Raw genomic sequence first — 24764 nt, forward strand, 5'->3', positions numbered from 1 at the left:
TGCAGACTTGCGCGTACATACACACATCGACACAACTTAGTAGATTACAGTACTACGAAATGAGGGATTGTTCTTGCAGCAACCATTTGCTACATTTGCGCCTAAATATTGGTAAGGATAAAATCAGTGATGAACGAATTGGCGGGGGCAAGTCGTTCCAAATTTTTGCTGTTCCTTCCTAATTCGGGCTATTCTTCGGTTTATTTTATTACGCCGGCGTAGGCGCTAGATGTCGCTAGATTTGAAGCAGTTAGGATTACTAGTGCTTAGTAATAAACCATGAAAATAGATGGCAGGCAATATAGTCTACATGACAGCTATGGTTTGTAGAGATAAGTACATAAATATGTAAGAGTGCTGTATACCCGATTTTTTTTTATGGATGATAATGGAATGGTTTACCCGGCTGCGCTAACGGTTTACGCTGGCGGGGCACCAATGGAGGATGATAAGATGAGCTTGAGGTCAGGTCAGTTAGCCCATCGTGACAAATTCACCAGGAATCACGATGGTTTCCAGGGGGAACCGCGTGGAGGTCAACCTGACATGGTACATTGCTAGCAATGAGGTTATCAATCTACATTACTAACAATCCCTTTCCCCCCTGTATACCCGATTAGGTACAATTGAAAATTGAATGTAGGTGTGTAGGTATACAATGTCGTAAAACTTAAATTTCATTAATATCTCAATAACAGGCTTTAAATAACGGTCAAATGCTTTAACTGCTATTTTACATAATTCATACTGAAAAATATAAAAAAAATGTTTTGGAGTTTATTTAAAAAGTATTAACACAAAATTAATGAAATAAAACGTATAGGTACTTATTTATGATCTGAAATAAAAGTTGTAAATAGTTGGTTAGCAGTTTAATACTTGTTATAATGATAAATACTGTTATTATAGTTTAATACTTTTATTGTAGCAGAAGACATGACATTGTACAAGCAAGACATTTTCTATTAATCTCTGTTCAGTGTTGCCATACTAATCTATATAATTCTAACACTTGTTACATCCCCCTTCCTTCACAATAATGAACTTAATAAACATGATCTTTTAAATAACTTGGAGGTTTTACTATTCTACCTGACCTAGTGGTAAAGTAATGATTTTCATTATTGTGACTTTCAGTTTGAACTTGTAACTCAATATTATTATCTTTAATTACAGTTTGCTCTTTATCATCACAATCTTTACTTTGACCACTATCACAATCTACATCTATTTTCCTTTCTTTTTTAATAATAAGCTTAGACTGATCTTTACAATTATGCAAATACTTTCTATTTCTATCTAGCATTTGTCCATTTTCACACATTACTTTATATGAATTAGGTCTATAATCTTTTCTAATTATTTCAGCATATGTAAAAGGCTTTTTATCACATTCTAATATAACTTTTTGCCCAATGTTCAATTCTGGTAACTTTTTAGTGTTTTTATCAAAATATTTTTTCTGTCTAAAACTGTTTTTGTACAATTTAGTCTGTATTCTTATATTATCATTACTTGGACATGAATATTGTGGTAATAAACCTTGAACATTTCTATTCATTAACAATTCAGAAGGAGTTTTATTCTCCATTTCTACTTTAGGAGTATTTCTGTACTCTAATAATGCTAAATACTTGTCTTTCTTTTCATAATCAGCTTTTTTAAACAAATTTTTAACCGTTTGCACATATCTCTCAGCAAGACCATTTGACTGAGGAAATGTAGGACTACTAGTTCTGTGAGTAAAATTCCAATTTTTTGTAAATTCTCTAAACTTTTGATTACAAAAATTTGTACCATTATCCGAATATAAAATATCAGGAATACCAAATCTAGCAAATACTGATTTAAATGCAGCAATTGTTACTTCTGCAGATAAATTACTTAAACTTATAATTTCAAAGTATTTACTGTAATGATCTACAATAATTAGAAATGGCTTTCCTTATAATAAAAAACATCACTTCCTAAAACTGACCATGGCTTATGAGGCATGTCTCTTATGGTCATAGGTTCTTTACTATTACGTTTTTTAAATCTACAACATGTATTACAATTCTGTACCTTATTTTCTATCTCTTTATTCATATGAGGCCAAAATATACATGATCTAGCTCTAGCCTTGCATTTTTCAATACCTAAATGATTGTAGTGTAACTGTTCAAGCATATTTTGTCTCATTGACATTGGTATTACTACACAGTTATTTTTAAATATTAAATCATCATATACAAAAAGTTCTTCTTTGAATGTACAATAATCTCTCAAACTGTCTGGTACTTTCTCTATATTATCTGGCCATCCTTCTATAATATATTTTTTTAATAAATTAAATTCCTTGTCATTTTCTGTTTCTTTCTTAATTTCTTCTAATCTACAAGATTTAACTGGAATATTTTCTATAATCATACCTACCTGTGCCTCTATTTCTTTTTCCTTAATATCATCATTACTTTTAATATAATTCCTAGATAATGCATCTGCAATTAATAACTCTTTTCCAGGCCTATACTTAACATCTATATCATACTTTTGTAAATGCAATCTCATTCTCTGTAACCTAAGTGGAACATCACATAACGATTTTTTAAAAATAGTCTCTAAGGGTCTATGATCACTCTCTACTTGTACTCTTTTCCCATAGATATACTGATGGAAACGTGTGCATCCAAAGACAATTGCTAACATTTCTTTTTCTATTTGTGCATATACTTTTTGTGTCTCGGTCATTGCCTTTGAAGCATAAGCAACAGGAAGATTATTTTGCAACAATACTGCACCTAATGCATCTTTAGACGCATCAACTGATATCTTACAGGACTTCTCCGGATCAAAATATTGTAAAACTGGTGCTGATATTAATATTTCCTTTAAAGTTTTAAATGCTAATTCCTGTTCCTTACCCCATCTCCACTCTGAATCTTTTTTAATGAGTTTTCTTAAAGGTTCACATGTTTGTGACAAGTTAGGTATAAACTTTGCTACATATGTTATCATTCCTAATACAGTTTGTACCTCTTTTACATTTTTAGGTTTATCTAAACAGATTATAGCATTAATTTTCTGAGGATCAGGTTTAATCCCATCCTTTGACAATATATGACCAAGATAATTTATTTCTTTTACTCCAAATTGACATTTATTTAAATTTAATATTACACCATTTTCTTTCGCAGTATACAGTACCTTATTTAAGATAAAATCATGTTCCTCTTTATTCTTAGCATACATAACTATATCATCTATAAATACTTCACAACCTTGAATATTTTCAAACAATTCTTTGAAGTGCCTATGAAAAATTTCTGGAGCAGAACTTATGCCATATGGAAGTCTCTTAAAATAATATCTTCCAAAAGGAGTATTAAATACACACAACTTAGAACTAGCTTCTGATAGCTTAATCTGAAAAAATGCTGCTGTTGCATCTATTTTGCTGAATATAGACGCTCCCGTCATTTTAGAGGACACCTCTTCAAATGTGGGTAACTTAAAATGTTCCCTTTTTATACAATTATTTAAATTGCCTGGGTCCATACATATTCTTAACTTACCATCTGGCTTTTTAACAATAACTACATTACTGACATAATCTGTGGGTTCTGTAACTTTATCTATGATACCCATCTGTACCATTCTATCTAATTCAATCTTTAATGGCTTATGTAATGCAATTGGTACCCCTCTACAGGGTTCAACTTTACCCTGCGCACCTTCTTTTAGCTTAATATCATATTCTATTCCTTTAATACATCCTATTTTATTTGTATCAAATATCTGTATATACTTATTAATTATATCATGACACTGCATATTTTTATTACATATTACTTGCCTCAGATATTTACGTTCAAACAGTTTTAAATGTTCCATAGTATTCCAACCTAATATTGGTGTACAATTTGCTTTTACTACTTGAAATTTCAAATTAACTTGCCTATTATTGATCAGTTTACATCTCAAGTCTATAAAACCTAAACTATTAATTTGTGACCCGTCATAATTATGTAACTTAATATTATTACTTTTAATCATTGTATTACAACCTAACTGCTTAATAATTTTCAATGGTATCACATTACAATCAGATCCTGTATCTAACTTAAAGTCAATAATTTTGCTTCCTACTTGAAGAGACTCAAATAAATCACTTTTATTTATTGTTCCGACCTCTATAGAACTAATCACAATGTCAGATGATACGGATTCATTTATCACTTGCACTTTATTTCTATTTTTACACACTCGCGCGAAATGACCACGACGTCCACACTTTCTACACTGTACATTGTATGCTGGACATTTATACCCATGACTATAACCACACTTATAACACAAACTATTTTTCTTACTTGCATTATGTATTGATACCTCAGCTTGTCTACCTTGTGCTGTTTGACTTTTTCCCTTTGTCTGGCTCTTATTGTACTCATACTTACTGCTTTTCTTTATTTCTGCTACCTCTATTTTCTCTTTTTCAAATTTCTGCATCTGTATACAAGTTATTTCGAACGTTTTACATATTTGTATACATTTATTTAGATCAAGACCATGCTCTTTTAATAATCTTTCACGTAGGCTCTTTTCTCTTATTCCTCGAATAATCTGGTCCCTTATTAAACTGTCTCGCAGTGACTCAAAATTACAATCATTGCTCAATATACGTAATTCTGTTACGTAATCGTCGATACATTCGTCTTCCTTCATAACTCTACTGAAGAAAATATGTCTATTCATAGACTCATTTTTCTGTGGTATGAAATAATTATCAAATTTCTTTATTAGGTCATCGAACTTTGTAGAAGAGGTTAAATCAAAAGTATTATATATTTGTATTACCTCGTCACCTATTGTGTGAAGAAATAATGCTATTTGTCCCTCATCATTCAATTTTACATCAGCTCCTGACGCTTTCACATATAACTGATATCTTTGCTTAAATCTTTTGTAATTTTCGGCAATGTCGCCGGTAAACGACAATGATGGCGGCGGCTTCAACATATCCATATTTTTTGGTTTACTTACTCAATATCACTTATTTATTATCACTCTCTATCACTTTTTTCAGTTTAAATTATCGACTGCGCCATGTTATAATGATAAATACTGTTATTATAGTTTAATACTTTTATTGTAGCAGAAGACATGACATTGTACAAGCAAGACATTTTCTATTAATCTCTGTTCAGTGCAAGGAACATAATACTCTAAAGAGAAGAAGGGTAACCTAGTACAAAAAAAATGGGAAATACTCCAATACCACTAGCGCTACAAATTCCGCACGGAATATTTTAGCACTAATAGTGGAGGGAAATTCAAATATTTTGGGTTTATAATTTTATTACTCAAGTCTTTAGACGGTCAAGAGCTTCATCAAACACGGATATTTTGCCTTTAGGAACAAAAAAAATCAGGCAAATGTAGCCTTGAATGGCAAAAATAACACGTGCTTGATCAAGCTGTTGGCCGTCTACAAGCTTCATAAGAACTACCATACCCTGATGGATAAAATGGCAGAGAAGCCGTCATAAACATTAGTTAACTTTACAAATTAAAAATGTTTAAATTTTAATTTATAAGATTAACTGGCGCTTATGATAGCAGGTCTAAAAGCATTAAAATAAAAAGTATATTTCATGTATTCTTGGAGATAAAATAAGAACAAAGATTTTGATTTTCTTTTATTAGTTTCATTCCATGTGCCCGTTCATGTGAGTGGCGTGTTACGCTTACATAGAATTCAATATCTTGACCCTAAAAATAAAAGAAACTACTTTTTTTACACATACTGAATACATACAATCACAAAAAAATACAAATACGAACAAACTTTTATATATCAATTTCTAAATTAATTTATTTAGGAATTGTATTTATGTACTTTATGTACACATAATATACTGAATCTATTAGGTTGTCAGAAAACAGTGATAACACTGTGTTAAAACTACATAGTAATTATAATTTAGGACTACTAAAATCATTATTATTATTTACTGTTACAATGGTGTTTTATTAGCAATAACGTTCATAGTTTGCATTATGTATGAACCATGTGAAGGGTATAAGGCAATGAACAGGGAATATTACAGTTTTTGTTTTCTTTCGTTTTGTACTAATATCTATATTAATGGTGGCTAATTATTTATCTACGGGCGAAACGAAAGGAACTGGGAATATCCATGACATTCTGGTATACTTTAATAATAAAAAATTGGTTTTGTTTGCTTATTTGCAACATAACATTTGATAACTTCTAAACAATAAATTGCGATTTTCTTGTAATACATTAATTAGGTCATTCCCGGTTCTGTCTGTATGCTATATATATATATAGCATACAGACAATATATATATTTATATATATATGACAGTGGCAGATACAAACTAAATTTCGGAACTACAGTTATCAGTGTTTCATACATATTAAACATTTAAATATTTTAACAGCGTTATGTAAATAGCCCTAATATGAACTACATATTTCTATTTATAGATATGGCGCTGTAAATTTATTTGTATTTTCTTCTTTCAGAGCGTTGTGTTAGATATATTACAGTTTTTTCATGTAGCGGTATACAATAAAAATAATCTAAGAATAAACAGGACTTTATTAACTATGTTTATTGTATCCAAGTAGCAACGACAATAGCTATTTGTTAAAGGCGACAATTTATACAAAACTGAATGTTGTATGTATTTTATATGAATTGAAACAAAACATTTGGACAAAATTTTGGATGTTTCAAGACGGTTAATGTAATGTGTACATTTTATTCTACATATACCCTGCATAAGGGATTGCAGCTAGTTTATTAGCAAGTTACCACTTTCTATTATAGAAAATAGTAAGAAAAGAACAACCGAGTACCACAGAGTACAATAGCTAAAACAGGTTTATAAGACAGCGTTTTACCTCCATATTCATAAAAATAAGCATGTAGTTAAAATAGATTTGTAGAAAGTATTATATTTTATCAACATGGGGTTTTATGGATAAGGAAGTAATGGAATGATACCTAATTAATAACAGCGAGAGAAATTACCATAATTTTGAACCTAACTCCTAGCTGTTCTTCGTATTACAATCAAGCTTACAATCGTAATTACAATTAATTACTTGTTTTTTAATATACGCATTTTTTTTTGTAAACTCTTTGATTTCTCCTCTTCATTAAATTCTCTGTTTCTTAATACAGTATACCTTTTAATACAAATACGAAAAGTAGATATTATTAAATGTTTTTTATTTTCATCATAATGTTCTGGACATTTTAATAAAAAATTAAAGTCCACTTGAGAAAGAGCAGATATTACATTATTTTTTAATCCCTTTTTCCAACCTTCCTCATTTAATATTTTATTCACTGCTGAAGCGCATACCTCTATACATTGCACAAATTGTATATTTACATATGTAAGACTTCTGTCCATTTCATTATATTCCCTAAAATCTGTAAATAAATTAATATTAATATCGTCCGTGGATTCCGATGATAAAAATATTTGTTTACAGCATATACATTTGTGTTTATTTTTTTTAAAAATTAATCCACAGACATACGCACATGCTTGCGCTTCAGCAGATGCCTGCTCAATTGCTTCGGTTGCATCAGCAATTAATGGTTCAAAATCCACTGTGGAACTCTCACCTGTGGATATGTTATCAGGTTGTTTATCAGTAGGGAATAAAAAAATTTTTAAATTATCATTAAGGATGAATTCATCATCTTCGCAATTTCGTTTTAAGCCAGAATGGCGTAAATTATTTATAATAGCTGTTTTTGCTCCCGCGATGAATTGTCCAGTACTTGGGTTATCGTTAGATCCACAGTGGTATCTGATGCAACCGAAACAATTTTCAAGTGGATCTTGGTTTAAGCGGCGTGTCGAAAGAGTATTCACTCCTAAGTCCTGTAAATTTTTCCACAATCTTTCTACCGCGTTTATAGTTCGAATCCACCCAACCTGTGATGGTGGGGGTGAATTCGAACCAATAAACTTCATTTCCGAAATGAATTTTCTCATATTCCTAAATAATTGAAGGTGAGATGACCGTGGTGTCATATTGGTTGAAAATTTTTTGCCGCCACGTAAGTCAGGAGTATCGGCATTAACGGCATCAAACAGTTGGTCAAAATTAATTAATAATGCCGCTGTAGCTGACGCCTCTGAAGGGAGTTCATCTGAAAAAATTATATAATAATTATATTCAACATTTTCAGTTAATATACTAATGGAAACCTTTAAAAGAAACCTTTGCAGTGAAAACTAAGACAACACAAATATTGTCAAAGATGTGTAAGATATGAAATGTAGAGTTATTACAAAGAAAAAGAACTGATAAGAAACTCACTTGAATTACTTATTTGTTTTTTAAAAGCCAGTTTATTTACAATGTATATTAATATAGGTGTCTATGTCTATTCGTCATTAAATGAAAATTCAGTGTGTGAACAACTATTGCCATTTACACTCGTCATTCAAGTAATCGTTTAGTGAGTAATAGGCTTTGCTCAGTAAATATTAATAATAGCAAAAAACATCCAGACCAACACAAACAATCATACTCATGTATACAAATGTTTGTACCATGTGAGGGATCAAACCTGCTACCATTGGAAGTAAAGAGCTATGTTACAGCTAGAGCACTTCAGGCTATCAAAATAGATTAAAAAATACTTACTTGTTGCAATTTTATGCAATATTCCAGCTGTAACTTTATGGCTGAACACTTGCACAGCCAATTTGACACGCATTTTTTGTTTACTATTAGGGTTCAAATGGTGTTCCGTCAATGCAGGTGCAAAAACAAAATTAGGATTGTTTTTATCCAGTTCATAAAATTTTTGCACATGTGACCACTTCGCCACACCTGTTGTGATAAAGTTTTGTTAGAACATCACAACAATAATAATATTATACTAGTTAGAATACATAAATAACTTTATTAAATTATCTTTTATTTTGCTTAACCACTTTTCATAATGAATCAGAAACTCAAAATAGTATTTGAAGGGTTAATGCATGTATTACAGATAATGATAATACTACAACATAGTAAACTACTTTTATGTATGCTAGACATAATATAATTATATATCTTTAATAGTTAGTTATTGTTTAAATGACTCTTCTGTTACATTATGATTATACTATATTTAATATTATTTACATACCTCTAGCAGTTTGACCACCAATATTATTTATGTTTGTTATTAAACATTCAATATCATGTTTTAAAAACATATTTCTCGTGCATTTGATGAGGTGCGGCGGGTCTAATATTGTGACAACTTCATGTCCATCATGCACAAAATAAGGATTCTCTTTTGTGGAACCAAGGATATCAAGAGCCTTTATGTTGACTCTTGATAAGTCGCATACTGTCGCCACTACAACTAAACCTGTCTTCCAACATTCATGTAATATCTGAAAAGTAATAATATATTAAAAATACAATAATATTTACTATACATAATATAAGAAATTGATTAAAAGAATATTGTATGTAATATTAAAAAAAACATACTTCTTTAATTATGACTGATAATCTGTCTGAGGTTACAGACTTCCCAGAAAAATAAAATGATACTGGTTGCTTCCATTTTTTTCTTAAACCTGTCAACATGAACATTAAGGCATTACAAGCTATTTGATTTGTTCTGTTATGACTACCATGATCTTGGAATCCTTCAATAATATCTGTCTTCTCATTATAATACAGATGTTTTTTTATCGTCATTTCATCAAATACTAGAATACAAAGATTCTCATCCTCCAATTGGCCTTCAGCCATTCTCTTCAAACTTTCGAATACTTGTTTGTTAATGCCTGTTTTTAATGGTATTTTATTCAGCATCTTTTTTAATGTACTCTGACAGGGTAACGCAAACATTCTTCGTAAAAGTCTGTAGCATGCAGGTGACTTTTTGTACAATGTTAAAGCCATAATTTTTTGATCAACATTATATCGTCGACCTTTTAACTGTCTTTTAAAATTTTGCAACTGGTTTTGCAACAATACTATAAATGTATTACTTAACTTCAAATCAGTCAATTTTTGAACATTTTCATTCTCACATATTTTTTCTAATTTGGCAGCTTTCTTTTTACATTTTAAACTTTTGCGTAATCTACTTATCTCCTTAAAACTCTGACTGCAAATTTTATACAGTTTTTTCTCTCTAGCACTTAATTCAACAAACTTCTTAACATTTATATTTTTTAAAATTCCTGTGGAAATTTTTTTGGTTTTAGATTTTGATAGATTAGTTACACAGGATGGCCCTGGTTGTGGACTTATTTCGCAAGTCACTTGTGCTACAGTTTCAATATTTAGTGCAACTTGATGAGAGCTATCTACTGCAACATTATCTTCAGTAGGCACTGAATACCTTCCTAATTGCTTTTTTGTAGTGTCGGTAAAACAAAAATCCTTGAAGTGTCTTTTACATAACACTTTATTGCTTTTAAAAAGTTTGGATAAATCATCCAGTGATGTCCAGTCTTGGTCTGGCCAACAAAAGTTAGCCCAAGCTCTTGCCCTGTAAAACAGTAATAATAATATAAATATTTTTATTTACAATTATATGTTTACTTTTTCTGTCAAGTTTACATATGTTAGTTAATTTATTTGAACAAATTTAATCATTTAATAGAATAACCAAAATATTCAATGGTATTAGATTTTTTATTGTTACTGCTTTTATGATAACTATAAATTTTGGTTCTGGCCATTAACAGTTTTATCACTAAATTAAAATAATAAACTAATATAGAAAAATCTTTATGATAATTTTTAGGAATTTTAATTTCAGTTTGTCAATATATCTTTTGAAAATATACTAACGTGTTTCATTAGCAAACTTAGTCATTTCTCCCTAAAACATGTCATTTAGGTTTTTATGTGAACAATTCAATTTCTTTTTATCAAAATTTTATGTATGTTACATAAGGGGAGGTGTGGGGGGGAGGGTGGCTTAAGAATTTTAGAAATGCAAATGTGGACATAGCACAAAAACGGTTGATTAAATTATTACTATATAGATATTACAATGGTATAACATACCCGGTAAATCATATCCAATTCGACTGTGAGGTGGAAAAATCAAATGTATGTATGTATAATAAAAGTTTACTATTATTTGGAATAATATTATAGTATAATTACATTATACTATAATATTATTGAAAATACTACCTGTACCCGTGGTTTCACCCGCCTGTTCTGATACATAGGTATATTATTGTAAAGTTTTATCAAAATCCGTTCAGTAGTTTTTGCGTGAAAAAGTAACAAACATCCATCCATCCATCTATCCATCCACACAAACAAATTTTCATGTTTATAATATTAATACGATAATAAGATGTGAAAGTCACCATACCGTCCGACATTTGTTTTTCCAGGTTTAGGAAACCGGTGGAATGATAGTGCCCCATCCTGAATAGCAGTTATTCCACATTTAGCACACTTTCTATATGCATCCGTAGACATAGTTGATTATACCCAATATCCACAATATGAATAAATACAAGTCGTTGCAGCGAATCAATTCTAGCATACAAACAACTGCTATAATATTCAAAACATAAACACAAGTTCAAATTTTTTCAAATTCAAAAATCATTTATTCATGTAGGACATTTTAGCCGCTTATGAACGTCAAATTTTTATATTATAATTTTATTTTTTTCCCTACCGTCCAGTTCGGTATATAGATCCAATTGAGAAGAACTGGCAAGAAACTCAATTGAATTACTTTTTTTTTAAAGCCAGTTTATTTACAATGTATATTTATATAGGTGTCTATGTCTAACATTAAATGAAAATTCAGTGCATGAACAATTATTGCCATGCACACTCGTCATTCAAGTAATCGTTTAGTGAGTAATAGGCTTTGCTCAGTAAATATGATTTAACAGATGTTTTGAATTTATTTAAGGGTAATTCCAACATATCCTTTGGTATCTTATTGTAAATTTTTATACCTATTCCCATAAAAGACCTATTAACTTTTTCTAAACGATACTTGGGGACAGCAAGTTTGTCTTTAAATCTTGTATTAATATTATGAATATTGCTGTTTTTTGGAAATAAGTCAAGATTTTTATGAACATATAGGATATTTGAATATATAAATTGAGAAGCAACGGTGAGAATATTTGCCTCTTTGAATTTCTCTCTTAATGAGTCACGACTCTTCATACAGTAGATCGCTCGAACGGCACGTTTTTGTAATATGAATATATTTTTAATATCTGCCGCTTTTCCCCATAGTAATATTCCATAAGAGAGTAAACTATGAAAATAACTAAAATAGACTAATCTAGCAGTATCAGTATCAGTGTACTGTCTAACCTTACGCACGGCAAAAGCTGCTGAACTTAGTTTCGCTGCAAGGCTTTGAATTTGTGCACCCCATTTTGTTTTATTATCTAGTGTGATTCCTAGAAAGACAGTAGATTCTATAAATTCCAGAGATTCGTCATTTAATTTAATATTGCAATTAGTATTAAAATTTTTAGACAGAGAGAAATTAACACATTTTGTTTTTTTAGCGTTTAACATAAGATTGTTAGTTGTAAACCAGTGCAGGAGACGCCGCAAAGCACTATTTACATCGTCATAATTATTAGTCATTCTATTAACTTTAAAAATCAATGAAGTATCGTCTGCAAATAATACTATGCCGCATCTATCCTGCATGGCATATGGGAGATCATTAATGTAAACTAGGAATAAAAATGGACCGAGAATAGATCCTTGAGGTACACCCATTTGCACAAGTGACCCGTCAGACGTAGCGTTGCTAACCTTCACTTTCTGTATTCTATCAGATAGATAAGATTTTATTAAATTTAAAGCATTGTCTTTGACGCCATAAAAAGCAAGTTTTTTTAGCAATGTATTATGATCAACGCAATCAAAAGCCTTAGAAAGGTCACAAAAAACACCTATCGCATCCATTTTAGTTTCCCATGCAGCAAATACGTGTCTAAGCAACTCTGCACCTGCGTCTGTAGTTGAACGACCTTTGGAAAAACCGAATTGACTATTGTGGATTAAATTATTTAAATTGAAATAACTGACAAGCTGCATAAGGATTATTTTTTCAAAAATTTTACTGAGTGCTGGGAGTATAGATATAGGTCTATAATTTATTGGGTCACTCCTATCTCCAGATTTAAAAAGCGGTATGATTTTACTAATTTTCATTATGTTAGGAAATTTACCTTCATCTATACATTTATTGAAAATAAAAGCAAAAGAGGGCGCAATAATTTCCATTATACTATCTAGTATTTTAACAGATATACCCCATAGATCCTCTGTTTTTTTATTATTAAGCTGTTTGAATATTTTCATTATTTCTACTGATGATGTATGTCTAAAGTTAAATACAGCTGATGACTTGCTAACATTGTCTGTTAGTAAAGTTTCAGCAGCAGACGGGGAAGATTTTAGAGCCTGTGTCGTAATTAATGGAATATTAGTGAAATAAGATTCGAATGTATCCGCGACCTCTGTGTCGGAATTTACCAATTTGTTATTAATATTTAAAGCTATTTTACTATTTTGAAAATTAACTTTTCCAGTTTCGCTATTTATTACTTTCCAAGTGGCTTTTATTTTATCTTTAGATTTAGTTATTATTTTACCTAAATAGAGAGACTTAGCTGTATGACAAACCTTTTTAAATATTTTCGAATAAGATTTTACATGTTCATGAAATAAGGGATCGGATATATAGCTTCGTTTTTCGTAAAGTTCGTAAAGATTAGCCCTAGACTTATAAATACCAAACGTGGCCCAGTCACAAAACTTTGATTTTACACTAGTTGAAAAGGTTTTTGTTTTAAATTCACTGCTAGCTTCATGTTCAATTAAATTAAAAATATGTTCACATACAATGTCCGGGTCATATTGAGGTACTATGACACTAGATATTTTATGTTCAATTTTATTTTTAAAACGTGCCAAATTCTTTTGTGTTATTTGTCTGCATGTAATTGTTTGAGTCCCTTTGGATCCCTTAGTTTCAATTATAACTTTTTGTCCATAATGATCAGATCCAAGACAGTCGAAATTCATTTTCACCTTTACTTCACAATTACAAAAAACATTATCTATACAAGTGGCAGAATTTCCTGCGACCCTAGTGGGTTCTAAAAAAAGATTGTGCAAATTAAATGATTTAAATAAGTTAATCAATCTTAAGCTTATTGAGCATTCCGATAATAAATCAACATTAAAATCGCCACATACAAATAATGTTTTATTCCTCCGTGCGACTCGTCTCAATGCTTCCTCCATAGCCAGTTCAAAAGAATCAAAACAAGCCGATGGCGGACGATAAACGCAAATTATTATACAAGTAACTAATTCTACGCAAGATAGTTCAATTGTTTGCTCAATAGAAATATTTACAATGTCTTGACGGTTTTTATATTCTACATCATTTTTTAAAATAATAATTGACCCGCCATGAATGGCATTGTTCCTAGCAAAAAAACTAGCTATATTATAATGTTCAAAAGGACAAATTATTTCATATTGTTTAAGCCAATGTTCTGTCAGACATAACACCCGTACATTGTTAGATTCTAAGAATAGACTTAATTCTAATTCTTTGCTGGAGAAGCCACGAATATTTTGATGAATAATGACCATATCCTGTGGCTTAACCAATGTCGTAGATGTTAGTTTAAATTAACACATGTCACATTATTAGTATTATTACTAATATTACTAATTAAATCCGTTATACTACTTATAATGGGATCATAAATGTTATACGCTAGTAAACTAGCAATAGTCTTTTTTTGTTTTTTAGGAAGATAAAAATTACCTCCCGTCATATAATAATTTGTAACAAATTTGTTACTTTCAAAATAAAATATATCATTACAATGATATGTCATCGAATAAATTAAATTATTTATACTATAAATGAACTTATTCTGTTCATTAGTCAGGGATTGAGAGTAGGGAAATGCGCAGAATAATATTTTACCTATACCAAAGCAAGAGCTAATTTATTCAACACAAGAAACAAGAACAGAAACAATTTAAAAACTTTCGAAATGTAACGAACTTTCTAAAATGTGTTTTTTAAATTAATATTACAACTTTGACTTTGACACTTCCATCGAAGCAAATAATCACTACGTTATGAACATGCTATTTTTGTTTATTACAAAAATAGCATGTTCATAACGTAGTGATTTTAGTAGTAAAAGTAAGTAAACAACATTTCAGTAGGTAATATAAGTTTCTTTGCTAATAAAGCATTTAGCGTGTAATCATTGCAAAATATATACAAAAGTATGCCGTATTTTGTTTTTTTTCTAATAAATTAAAATTTAAAATATAGTAAATTGAAAAAAGTTATTTTTGATTATTAATTATTCCATTTCGACAAGTATTTTTGAAAATAACTTCAATAATCTACTAAAATAAACAACTTATTACGAAAGCGAAACCACAACGTAAAGATACGCGTGGGTAAATGGAAATAATTTATTATATAAAAAACTGGTTCGCTGAGAGCTACTTCTTATCTTCATATTATATTTTTCTCTCATAAGTTATTTAATGAAATTACATTATTTTGTGGAATTCCGCTACCATACAAATCTGAATTATATAAATCCATTAAGTAATGAAACGGACTTTAGCAAAATAACACCTAGTTCTATAAAGCAGTATACCATCGTATCCGAAATGGGCTCTAAAAAGCAAGAACCCATGAATATTTTCTTTTTTTTTTTATAAACTGTCGTTCAATGTTATACTCTGTTAACCTTCATTCATTGTCATTCATTGAATGTTGTTGATATTATTGCAAGAACTCAAGAGAAAACAGCACACTGTTTTGTCATATTAGATGTAATTTTGTTCAACCGATCTACAATCATGATAAATGGTTTAAATAATGATTATATAAATAAATTATTATAGTTTAGTCATATTATTATTTAAATGTTAATTTAATTAGTTTAAGTATATTATACGTACATTACCCATGAAATTATTTCTTTTTTTTATTATAGCAATAGTTAATATTCCGCAACTCACACATAAGCAATTGTTCATTGTCAAAAACATCTGTATGAAAGACAAACACCCCTGGTTCAGTGTTGCCATACTAATCTATATAATTCTAACATTTGTTACAATACTCTACTGTATTAGGTACTACATGTGGGAATACTATCTAAAATATAGGTATATTTTCATTGTGTAATTCAAAGACGATAACATAAGTTTAGAATAAGTTTTTTTGTAATATGTTGTGTATTCATAGTAAACTTTAAAACTTCTAGTCTAATTATAAAAGTTACAACTCAACAAATCGGTATAGTCAGCTTTTAGATTAAAAATATTATTATTATTCACTTACATTACACATAAAATTTTTATTCACTTCGCTGACTTTGGTTTTCTGCACTAGAAGGTTAAAGAACCTGGAGTCTCGGGACGAGCCTCACTGCCCCGGCATTTTCGCCGGGGGCAACTACCGCTTTTATTGTTATTAGATATATATATGCTATTTTACTATAAGGATCTGTAAAATAAAGTAATAATAATTTGTAATATAAGATGATTTAAAAAAACATAGCTGTATAACACATTACCTTTGTCTATGTCTTTAGTTAGTTAATATTAGAGAAAATATACTTAATTATACAATAATGAATTTCTAATAAAAATAATAAGTATTCGGATATTGTTTTGTCGGCCATTAAAATAAAAACACCCAAGAATTTATTTTCAGGATCAATCTGATTTTTAATTTGATTTGACAGTAATGTCAAGTGTCATAGTGTCATAGCGGGAAAATAAGTATTAATTATTTACAAATTACAATACTTTCAACTGTCTGTGTAAATCGATCTGAATTTCTTAATTTAATTATTATATTAATTATGTTCTACACACATTGAATAATATTTTATAATATGTTTGAGTGGGCTTACAGTGGTGCTAACAAAGCCGTACCCAGAAATGTGGGGCCCGAATGTGCTTATTTTTTATCTCCACTTAGACAAATAATTGAGACTGTTATTGTAACAACTATCTGCATTTATATTTTAGTAAGTAGTAAATTTCTGATAAACTAATTCCAATTTTCATATGTATTTTCACTTTAATAAATTATCCTATCAAATTAGAAATTTTAGCGACTATTATCCTGTGCAATGTATTATTAATATTAAATATGTTCTGCCAAATGATAGTAATACACCTTTTAATTTACCTTGTAATAAACATCAAACAGTATCTTGTATTTTGTCAAACTGAAGTTGCTAATATTTATGTTTTTTATTATTTAGTCAATTGCTCAATAATACAAATGTAAAATGAGCTTTGTTAGGTAATATATAAGTACTTACATATTATTATTCTTATTCCTATTGGGAATTATGTCTTAAATTGTTATTAGCTATTGAATTAGTTTGAAATTTCATATATTTATTTATATATAATATAACAATGTTTTTTTAAACATATTTTCACTGTAATTTGCCACCATTGAATTGATCAATGATTCTAACACCCAACAAACTACAGGCATAATTGCATGTGGCTCTGTGATTTATTGTCATATTTTTAAGTCAAAGTCTAAACTGGTTTCAGATACACCATACATCAATAAATTATTTTATATTTTTGCCATTCCTACCATCCAGTTTGACTAACTACATTTTTTGAGAATGAAACTAATAATAAACTTAAATAAATGGAAACTGTTTAAAGTTAAAAAGTTTAACTTTAAATGGTTGTTAGGAACTACAAGTTTATAATTGTATGTAGTATAATAGTCATGGATATTACTGTATTTGTGAAGTATATGTGTCAGTTTCTGCATTGCATGTACATGTTGTAAAGATACACAGTACATATACTGTTGATAGCGTCTTAAGTTTTACTGTTAATTCAATTTTTCTTCCTATGCTTCATCATCATTAATTAATACCTTTTGTTCTTCCAATATTTCCTGAAATTATAATACTGAGAATATTCAATTAAAACCTAACACCAATAAACAGGGTTTAGTATTTGGAATGGAGGATGGAGTCTAATTCTTATTACAATAAATTGGTGCATCCCTCTGAGATAAATAAAGCACCAATATAATTATTTTACATCATGGCAGGAAAATTATTGCTCTGAAACAAGGTTAAGGGATTGAAAGTATTAAGGACTAGTGATTATTACTAACAAATATAATACTCATGTAACTTATAACTTGAAGTACCCTCGGAAATAATTGTGGTAAATTTCTGGTGAACTGAGATGACTGATCAGAAACTTGCAGTGTACTAACACTGCAAGTTTGTGGGGAATATTAAGATTTATACTTATGAGTATATTGGTTTACCATCAAGTTAAATTGTTGATATTAATTTTCAGATCAAAACTTATCCAAGATTGGAAATACCAAAGGAAATCAATTACATAAAAAATGACAGAGGTGGTAAAAGATTATTAGTTATTCTTCTAGCCTTACTATGGGGTATGGAAATTGGCTTTAAATTTGCATCTCGAACCGTTATATATCTGTTAAATCCATGCCATGTAACAACTTTAATACAAGTGAGTATGTATTGAAAAGATATGGAAATTAAATTGTTTATCTATATGAATATAAAATCACCAATTACTACTTTTCTTTTTACAGATATATTTGCTAGCTGCCCCACCAAGCAAGACAGTAACTGGTTTATTTCGTATTCATTTGAATTTATTAAATGGCCCTCTCTTAGCATTTTTGTTTCCTGAAACAGCTTCACGAACGGTATAAGTAACATGAAATCAATATAAAAGTACTTGTAGCATGTTTTAGGAAAACTTATATAGCAGACATATGAGTCAAGATTTTACAATAAAAGTAGCAGGAATTTTGAAGACCTAGCTCTTTTTTTATATATGTTGTGATCCTGCATATAGCACAGCGAAATCCCTCAAAATTCCTCCTTCTGAGTCTGTCTTTCATGAAATAATTCCTGTGGAAGGTATTAATGTATAATTCTTTATTTTTTTATGTAAAGTGGTCGAAAAATGATGATGGTTATTGAAGATGTAGGAAAAAATGAATTGAATCGAAATGAGTTATACAATGATCATATTGTATAATACAAAATAGGATTAACATCTTACATATATATAATATAAAGATTATTTTGTAACTTGAATAATAATCATAAAGAACTAATATGTAACATTTTTTCTATTCAGATTTTAGCAGAAGCTGCATTATATTGGATACAACATGGAATGATGTTTGTAATACCCTATTATCTATTAAGAATTGGTGGTATGTATCATTTATTTCTTTTGTTTGTTCTTTGCATTTGGCCTTGGATATTGGATATTTTATCTGATATATGACTGATAATTAATACAAATTATCACAGCCGTGTATAAGATAAAAATATAAAGATGATATTGCCACTAATTAATAACTAAATTAATGAAACTTGTAGTAATCTTTCGAGTAAATAGAATAGAATAAGAAATTATGAAACAAAAAACAAGAACCCATTAAACATTACAGGAAAGCCAAACACAATTGATTGGTTTTAGAGCAAATTTACAAATTTACTTAGTACGTAGGTAGTGTTATAATATTAACGGAGTAGCTATTTAGAGAGTAATAGTCTTTCTTCGTGAATTTGAAATACCAAGCAAATTTACGACCCACATGATGGAATGTGAAAACCGTCGCATATAGACATGGACAGCACCATGAACGTCACGTGACAACAAGATGTCGATGGTACGGTTTACAAAGTTATGTTTGGGTACAAAGTAAGACTAATGTCTCAGACATATAAAATTATTTTAATATATTTTTATGTAAATATGTATATAATATACATTGAAAAAACCCAGACAGATACAAACAGTCATACTCATTAGTACAAATATAAATTTCATTTCAATAGATATTGTTTTGGAGGTGCAAAGAGTTTATTGTGGTAAATTCCAACAATGTTTCTTTCAGGTGTTTATAATGTAGAACCCATATGGGATTTCAATTGGGCAATCTTCAGTTATAGTTTAAATCTTTTGTACCACTTCATTGTGTTACAAATTATTGCAATCGTAAGTACATTTATAATCATTATATATAGTATTAAAGGTTAAAGTAAGGACTTCCTGATTTGACTCAAAATTGAAACTCGTTTTTTTTCTAATATGTGATATATTTATTTAATCAAAATATTTACTGTCATTATCTATCCGTTACTACCATTGGAAGTTCAATGCCTTTACGTTAAAACTCTGGGGATCTAGATTCGACAAACTGTGTGAAAGCACTTTGTACTCCTAGGAAGAAAACATGAAACATGTTTACAATGACGAATACTTTCGTGAATACATTTCTATATATCATCCATATAAGTAAAATATATATCTATTCATCTATATATATAAATAAAATTGGAGTGTCTGTTGGTAATATTGACATAACCGTTTTTTACTACATGCATATTAATATAAATATATACACCAAAATATCATTTTTTACAATTTTTCTATAATAAAAGTAATAAATTTTTTCTAAAATAAAAATGGCCTAAGTTACTTCTTATTACATCAGCTACCTGCCAAAAAAGTCCCATCAAAATCGGCCCATCCATTTCTGAGATTAGCCGGAACAAACACACAGATTGTTCCTATTTTTATTTTAGAAAAATCTTTTATTTTAAAAAAATAAAGTTAAATTCCACGCGAACGAAGTCGCGGGAACAGCTAGTTTCTAATAATTATAGTTACAAATACGAGTAATAATATGTATTTTTTTTTATATTGTTTTAGCCTGCGCAAGTAAATTTGAACCACATGCTCTGTCCCGCAATATTGGATCCATTTGATGGCCCCTGGTATCGTATCGCAGCTGTTATACACCAAGCGCTACTTTGTCCACTCCTCTGCAAAACATTCTGCATTGTTGCAGATTTTTGTCTTACGAAATTCCCACCGACGAAAGTGAAACCTCATATGAAAGATAACTTGCAAGATCTGAAACCCGACGATAAGTTAAACAAACGGCATAATGACTAGTGGTTGTATATATTTTTTTCTCTTTGCGGCTGTAATCCCTGTCAGGGTAGCCAGAATTTATTGTATAAAATTGCCTATTGTAGAAAAGAACAATATTTCATCGCGTCCATTTAGTTTGAGTGATTATAGTAGAAGTTAAGATTGAACAATAATTTATTTTAGATTATGATAAATCTAAATGATGCTGAGTTATAGAAATATATATTAAATGGTAGGTATAATGCACGCAAATTGAATTTCTTAATACTAAGGCGCAACACGTTATTATGACGAGATTGTTTTTGTGTTATTAAGCCTATCTATCAATGTTGTTGGATTCCAACATCGGGATAGGCTGTTTGTATATCACTTGCCTTGCTGCCATAACTTAGTAGTAATTTAAAATAGGTATGACATGTGTTATATGTTATCAAAGTTTTTAAATGATTCTTATTATATTTCAAATTTGTGAGAAAATCATATTTACCGATTCGAAGGTATAATACCTTTATTATTTTTGATTTTATAAAAACAATAGGAACGTCGTTATTCGGATTTTGACGCATTTACATATATTTAATATCAAATATTATGACTTTACTACCTACTTAATAATATATGATGAATATTCTATATTCTAATCTCAGACTAACCAAATAGTGCTTATATATGTAACAAAGAGCATAGTTAGGATAGGATGCTGGTCATGGAAAAGAAAAAGCAAGAACATATTTCTGCTACAATAACGAAATTAATGGAACAAAATATACATATATCCTGTCAAAATAATCACCCCCAATGATTGTATATATACATATACGTGTACGAGCAATGTAGTGAATATATGACAATCGGTAAGGTAAAGATACCAAAGTAAAGGTATTTAAATCCCTGTATAGGGCAAACTATTGTAGATTGATAAAAAAAAAACCCAAGAAACAGAAATTACGAGTTTATAAATAGTAATGACGTAGTACATTACTATTTATAAACTCGTAATTTCGTAACTAGCGGCAAAATATAAAATCGCGTTGTTTTTATAAGGAAGAGTGAAAATATGAAAGTTCATGACAATCACAGAGATATTTTATTTACGCTTAGATCAAGGGTCTCAGGTGATGCACATAATCGATCGCGATCTATCAACCTTTAACTAGGAACACATGGAAGTAACTCTACGCACATAATGACGTTCTTATAAATACTTACATGCGATCGCGTTTTGTGTAACGAACCGCCTCACGTCATCATCGCCATCGCCTATATAATAACTCCAATTTTGTAAAAACCAATTATAGGTAGGTACCTCCTTCGATAAAATTCTGAAGGTAGGCTAATGGTAATGATAATAATGAAATGCAACATACGCCTGTGATAGCCGATCATCAGTGAAAGTGGAATCCTGAACTATATTAAATACTAAGGGTAGGTACAATAGGAATATAGCAAACTTTATACTGGACGCATCAATGGAAAGTAATGATGTATGAGCTGCTTGAGACATTGCGCTCTTAGGGTACATAGCTTCCCGTTTGAGAATTACTTGAGTTTATTTGAATAAACAATGAATATTATTTTACTTTCGTACTTCGTTGCATCAATGTTAGCTATTGTATCAAAAAATCTTTTTATTTATTCTCCTTGTCTGAGATTCTTAACGAGTCATTACAAATCAATAAGGCTAACTTTCGTGATCGAATAATTGACATATATGACTACATTGTTCCATTGTCGTTACATTTTGTTTTAGCGACTATGTTTGAAAGACCATTGATTGACTTAAAATATTTGATTACTACCGAGCGCACGCAAAAGAATAAATTTGAGCAGATATACGTATATAATACACCAATGTGGGTAGCTAACGGGTATTGGAAATATTGACTCATTAAGTGTAATGAGTAATGAAAGCAAATAATCAGAATTTGTATATGCCAGTTTTCCATATTGGCTAGACATTTTTCACTGTACAATTGGTATCTTGTTTACTATTATACCTAGCTATATTTTATGAATTAATGAGACGAAGTCCCTACGGTGCGGTCGGCAGATGGGGTTTTGGTTGCAATTAAAGTGTTTTTGATGAAGATACTTTTTGTTTCGGACCTATAATTTGTTTATTATTTATGATAAGGGATGGATATACATATTTTACACATAATATTTATTTATTGGATTTAGTTTGGTTTGTATATTTAGGAAATTGATGGTTTCATAACATTTTCTTTATCATAATTTTATTTAACGTGTGGATCTGAACACAAATTGTATTAGAAAGGAACGATTAATTGGTAGGTATATAAAATATAGCCTAGATTTCTTTTTAATTTGTGTATCCGTACATTAACTAGTCAATGATAATAAAAGCAATAAAAACAAAAAAATTAAAGCGTGTACCTGTATTTTAAGAGTTTTAGATATTTATAGCATATAAATAAAAGGATACTCATCGTAATGTCTGAAGTTAATTTGTTGACAGTTAAAATGCCATTGTTAAACAATGTAGAATTAAAATACCTAATGGTTAATATTATCTGAAACAAGAACATCTAAGTAATAAACAGGCCCATATTCGTGATTTGTGAACTTGGGCCTAGCTGTTTATTACTTAGATGTTCTTTTCCCTCAGGCCGTAAATTTAAAAGTATATATCTACCTACACTACATAATCTCAACTAGTGTACCTACTTTTAAATTTACGGCCTGTATGATGTGAAACACTCCGTTAAGATATACTTAACGTCTAAAAATACAATTTTACATGAATCACAATACACATAGGGTTTTTTTTAATAAAAAAACAATGTGATGACTTGCCTTTCTGCGTTAGCGATACCCGCAGTGGGGCATCAGCGGAGAATTATATTTATTTAGTTATTTATATGAAGTTAGGTCATTTAGCACATCATGGTAAATTCACCTGGACTTCTGGTAGTGTATATGTACATAAAAATATTGCTATCAGTGTCACCATTACTAACCACACAACCCTTTTCCGTCACACAACCGTCAAAATACTCCGTTGATGAAAATGTACCAATCCCATAAAATTATGCTTTCAAAGTAAGTATTATGATTCATGTAAATCGGCGCATTTCCTTGTTGGATTTGGAGTAAACATTTGTTAAATAATAACAAGTTTTATATATTCTTTTCATATTCTGTAGGAGAGTATTCTTTTGTATGTTACGCTATACTTTCTTCGGATTTTGATGTTATTTTTCCAAACGATAAAATTTACCGTCATTTTGACTACTTACCAACTTACCAAAGAAAAGTTTTTTTTGTAGATTAACAATACTTGTAAGTACAATATGATCGAAAACATACAATAACCATTAGGTAATTTAATTTATTATATTCTTATACGTATCCCAGATATAAACAATAAAGAAATATCTACATTTATTACGCTGTTTTAATATGAAAACACATTGTCGTCCGTTTAAACTATAATAGGAAAAAATTCTGCAGTACCTACCGTCACATTAAGGGTATCATAAAAACTCCATAATTTACATTTTGAATGTCCACTGATATGTGAAAAGGAACTCCGGTATTACAATAATAATTAATTTTACCGGCAGCATAGATATTGGCAATTATAATAACAGTAGATAAAGTATTGACGATAGTTTTAATATAGGTATTTCTACGTAATGTTATCTTCTTTATCTGTGGTACTAGAAGCTTCGTGGATGCA

The 24764-nt window shown here is 29.8% G+C and overlaps 1 protein-coding gene across 1 annotated transcript; it reads left to right on the forward strand.

Annotated features, from left to right (window-relative positions):
- The first annotated feature begins 16883 nt into the window (after positions 1-16883).
- LOC131853523 (transmembrane protein 164) lies at positions 16884-22563 on the forward strand. The gene is made up of 6 exons (XM_059204437.1): positions 16884-17103; positions 18425-18607; positions 18693-18809; positions 19250-19328; positions 20019-20119; positions 20837-22563. Exons 1-6 carry the CDS (start codon positions 16969-16971, stop codon positions 21080-21082), a joined length of 861 nt encoding a protein of 286 aa, XP_059060420.1. The 5' UTR covers positions 16884-16968; the 3' UTR covers positions 21083-22563.
- The last annotated feature ends 2201 nt before the right edge of the window (positions 22564-24764 follow it).

This window comes from Achroia grisella, unplaced genomic scaffold (assembly GCF_030625045.1).
Source record: "Achroia grisella isolate CSIRO2021 unplaced genomic scaffold, CSIRO_AGI_Agris_v1 utg903, whole genome shotgun sequence".
Lineage (NCBI taxonomy): Eukaryota > Metazoa > Arthropoda > Insecta > Lepidoptera > Pyralidae > Achroia > Achroia grisella.

Coding starts and splice junctions, on each gene's coding strand:
- LOC131853523 (XM_059204437.1), top strand. CDS start 16,969: ATGTTTGAGTGGGCTTACAGTGGTGCTAACAAAGCCGTACCCAGAAAT. Junction 18,810..19,249: donor CTGAAACAGCTTCACGAACG/GTATAAGTAACA, acceptor TTTTCTATTCAG/ATTTTAGCAGAAGCTGCATT. Junction 19,329..20,018: donor TTATCTATTAAGAATTGGTG/GTATGTATCATT, acceptor TGTTTCTTTCAG/GTGTTTATAATGTAGAACCC.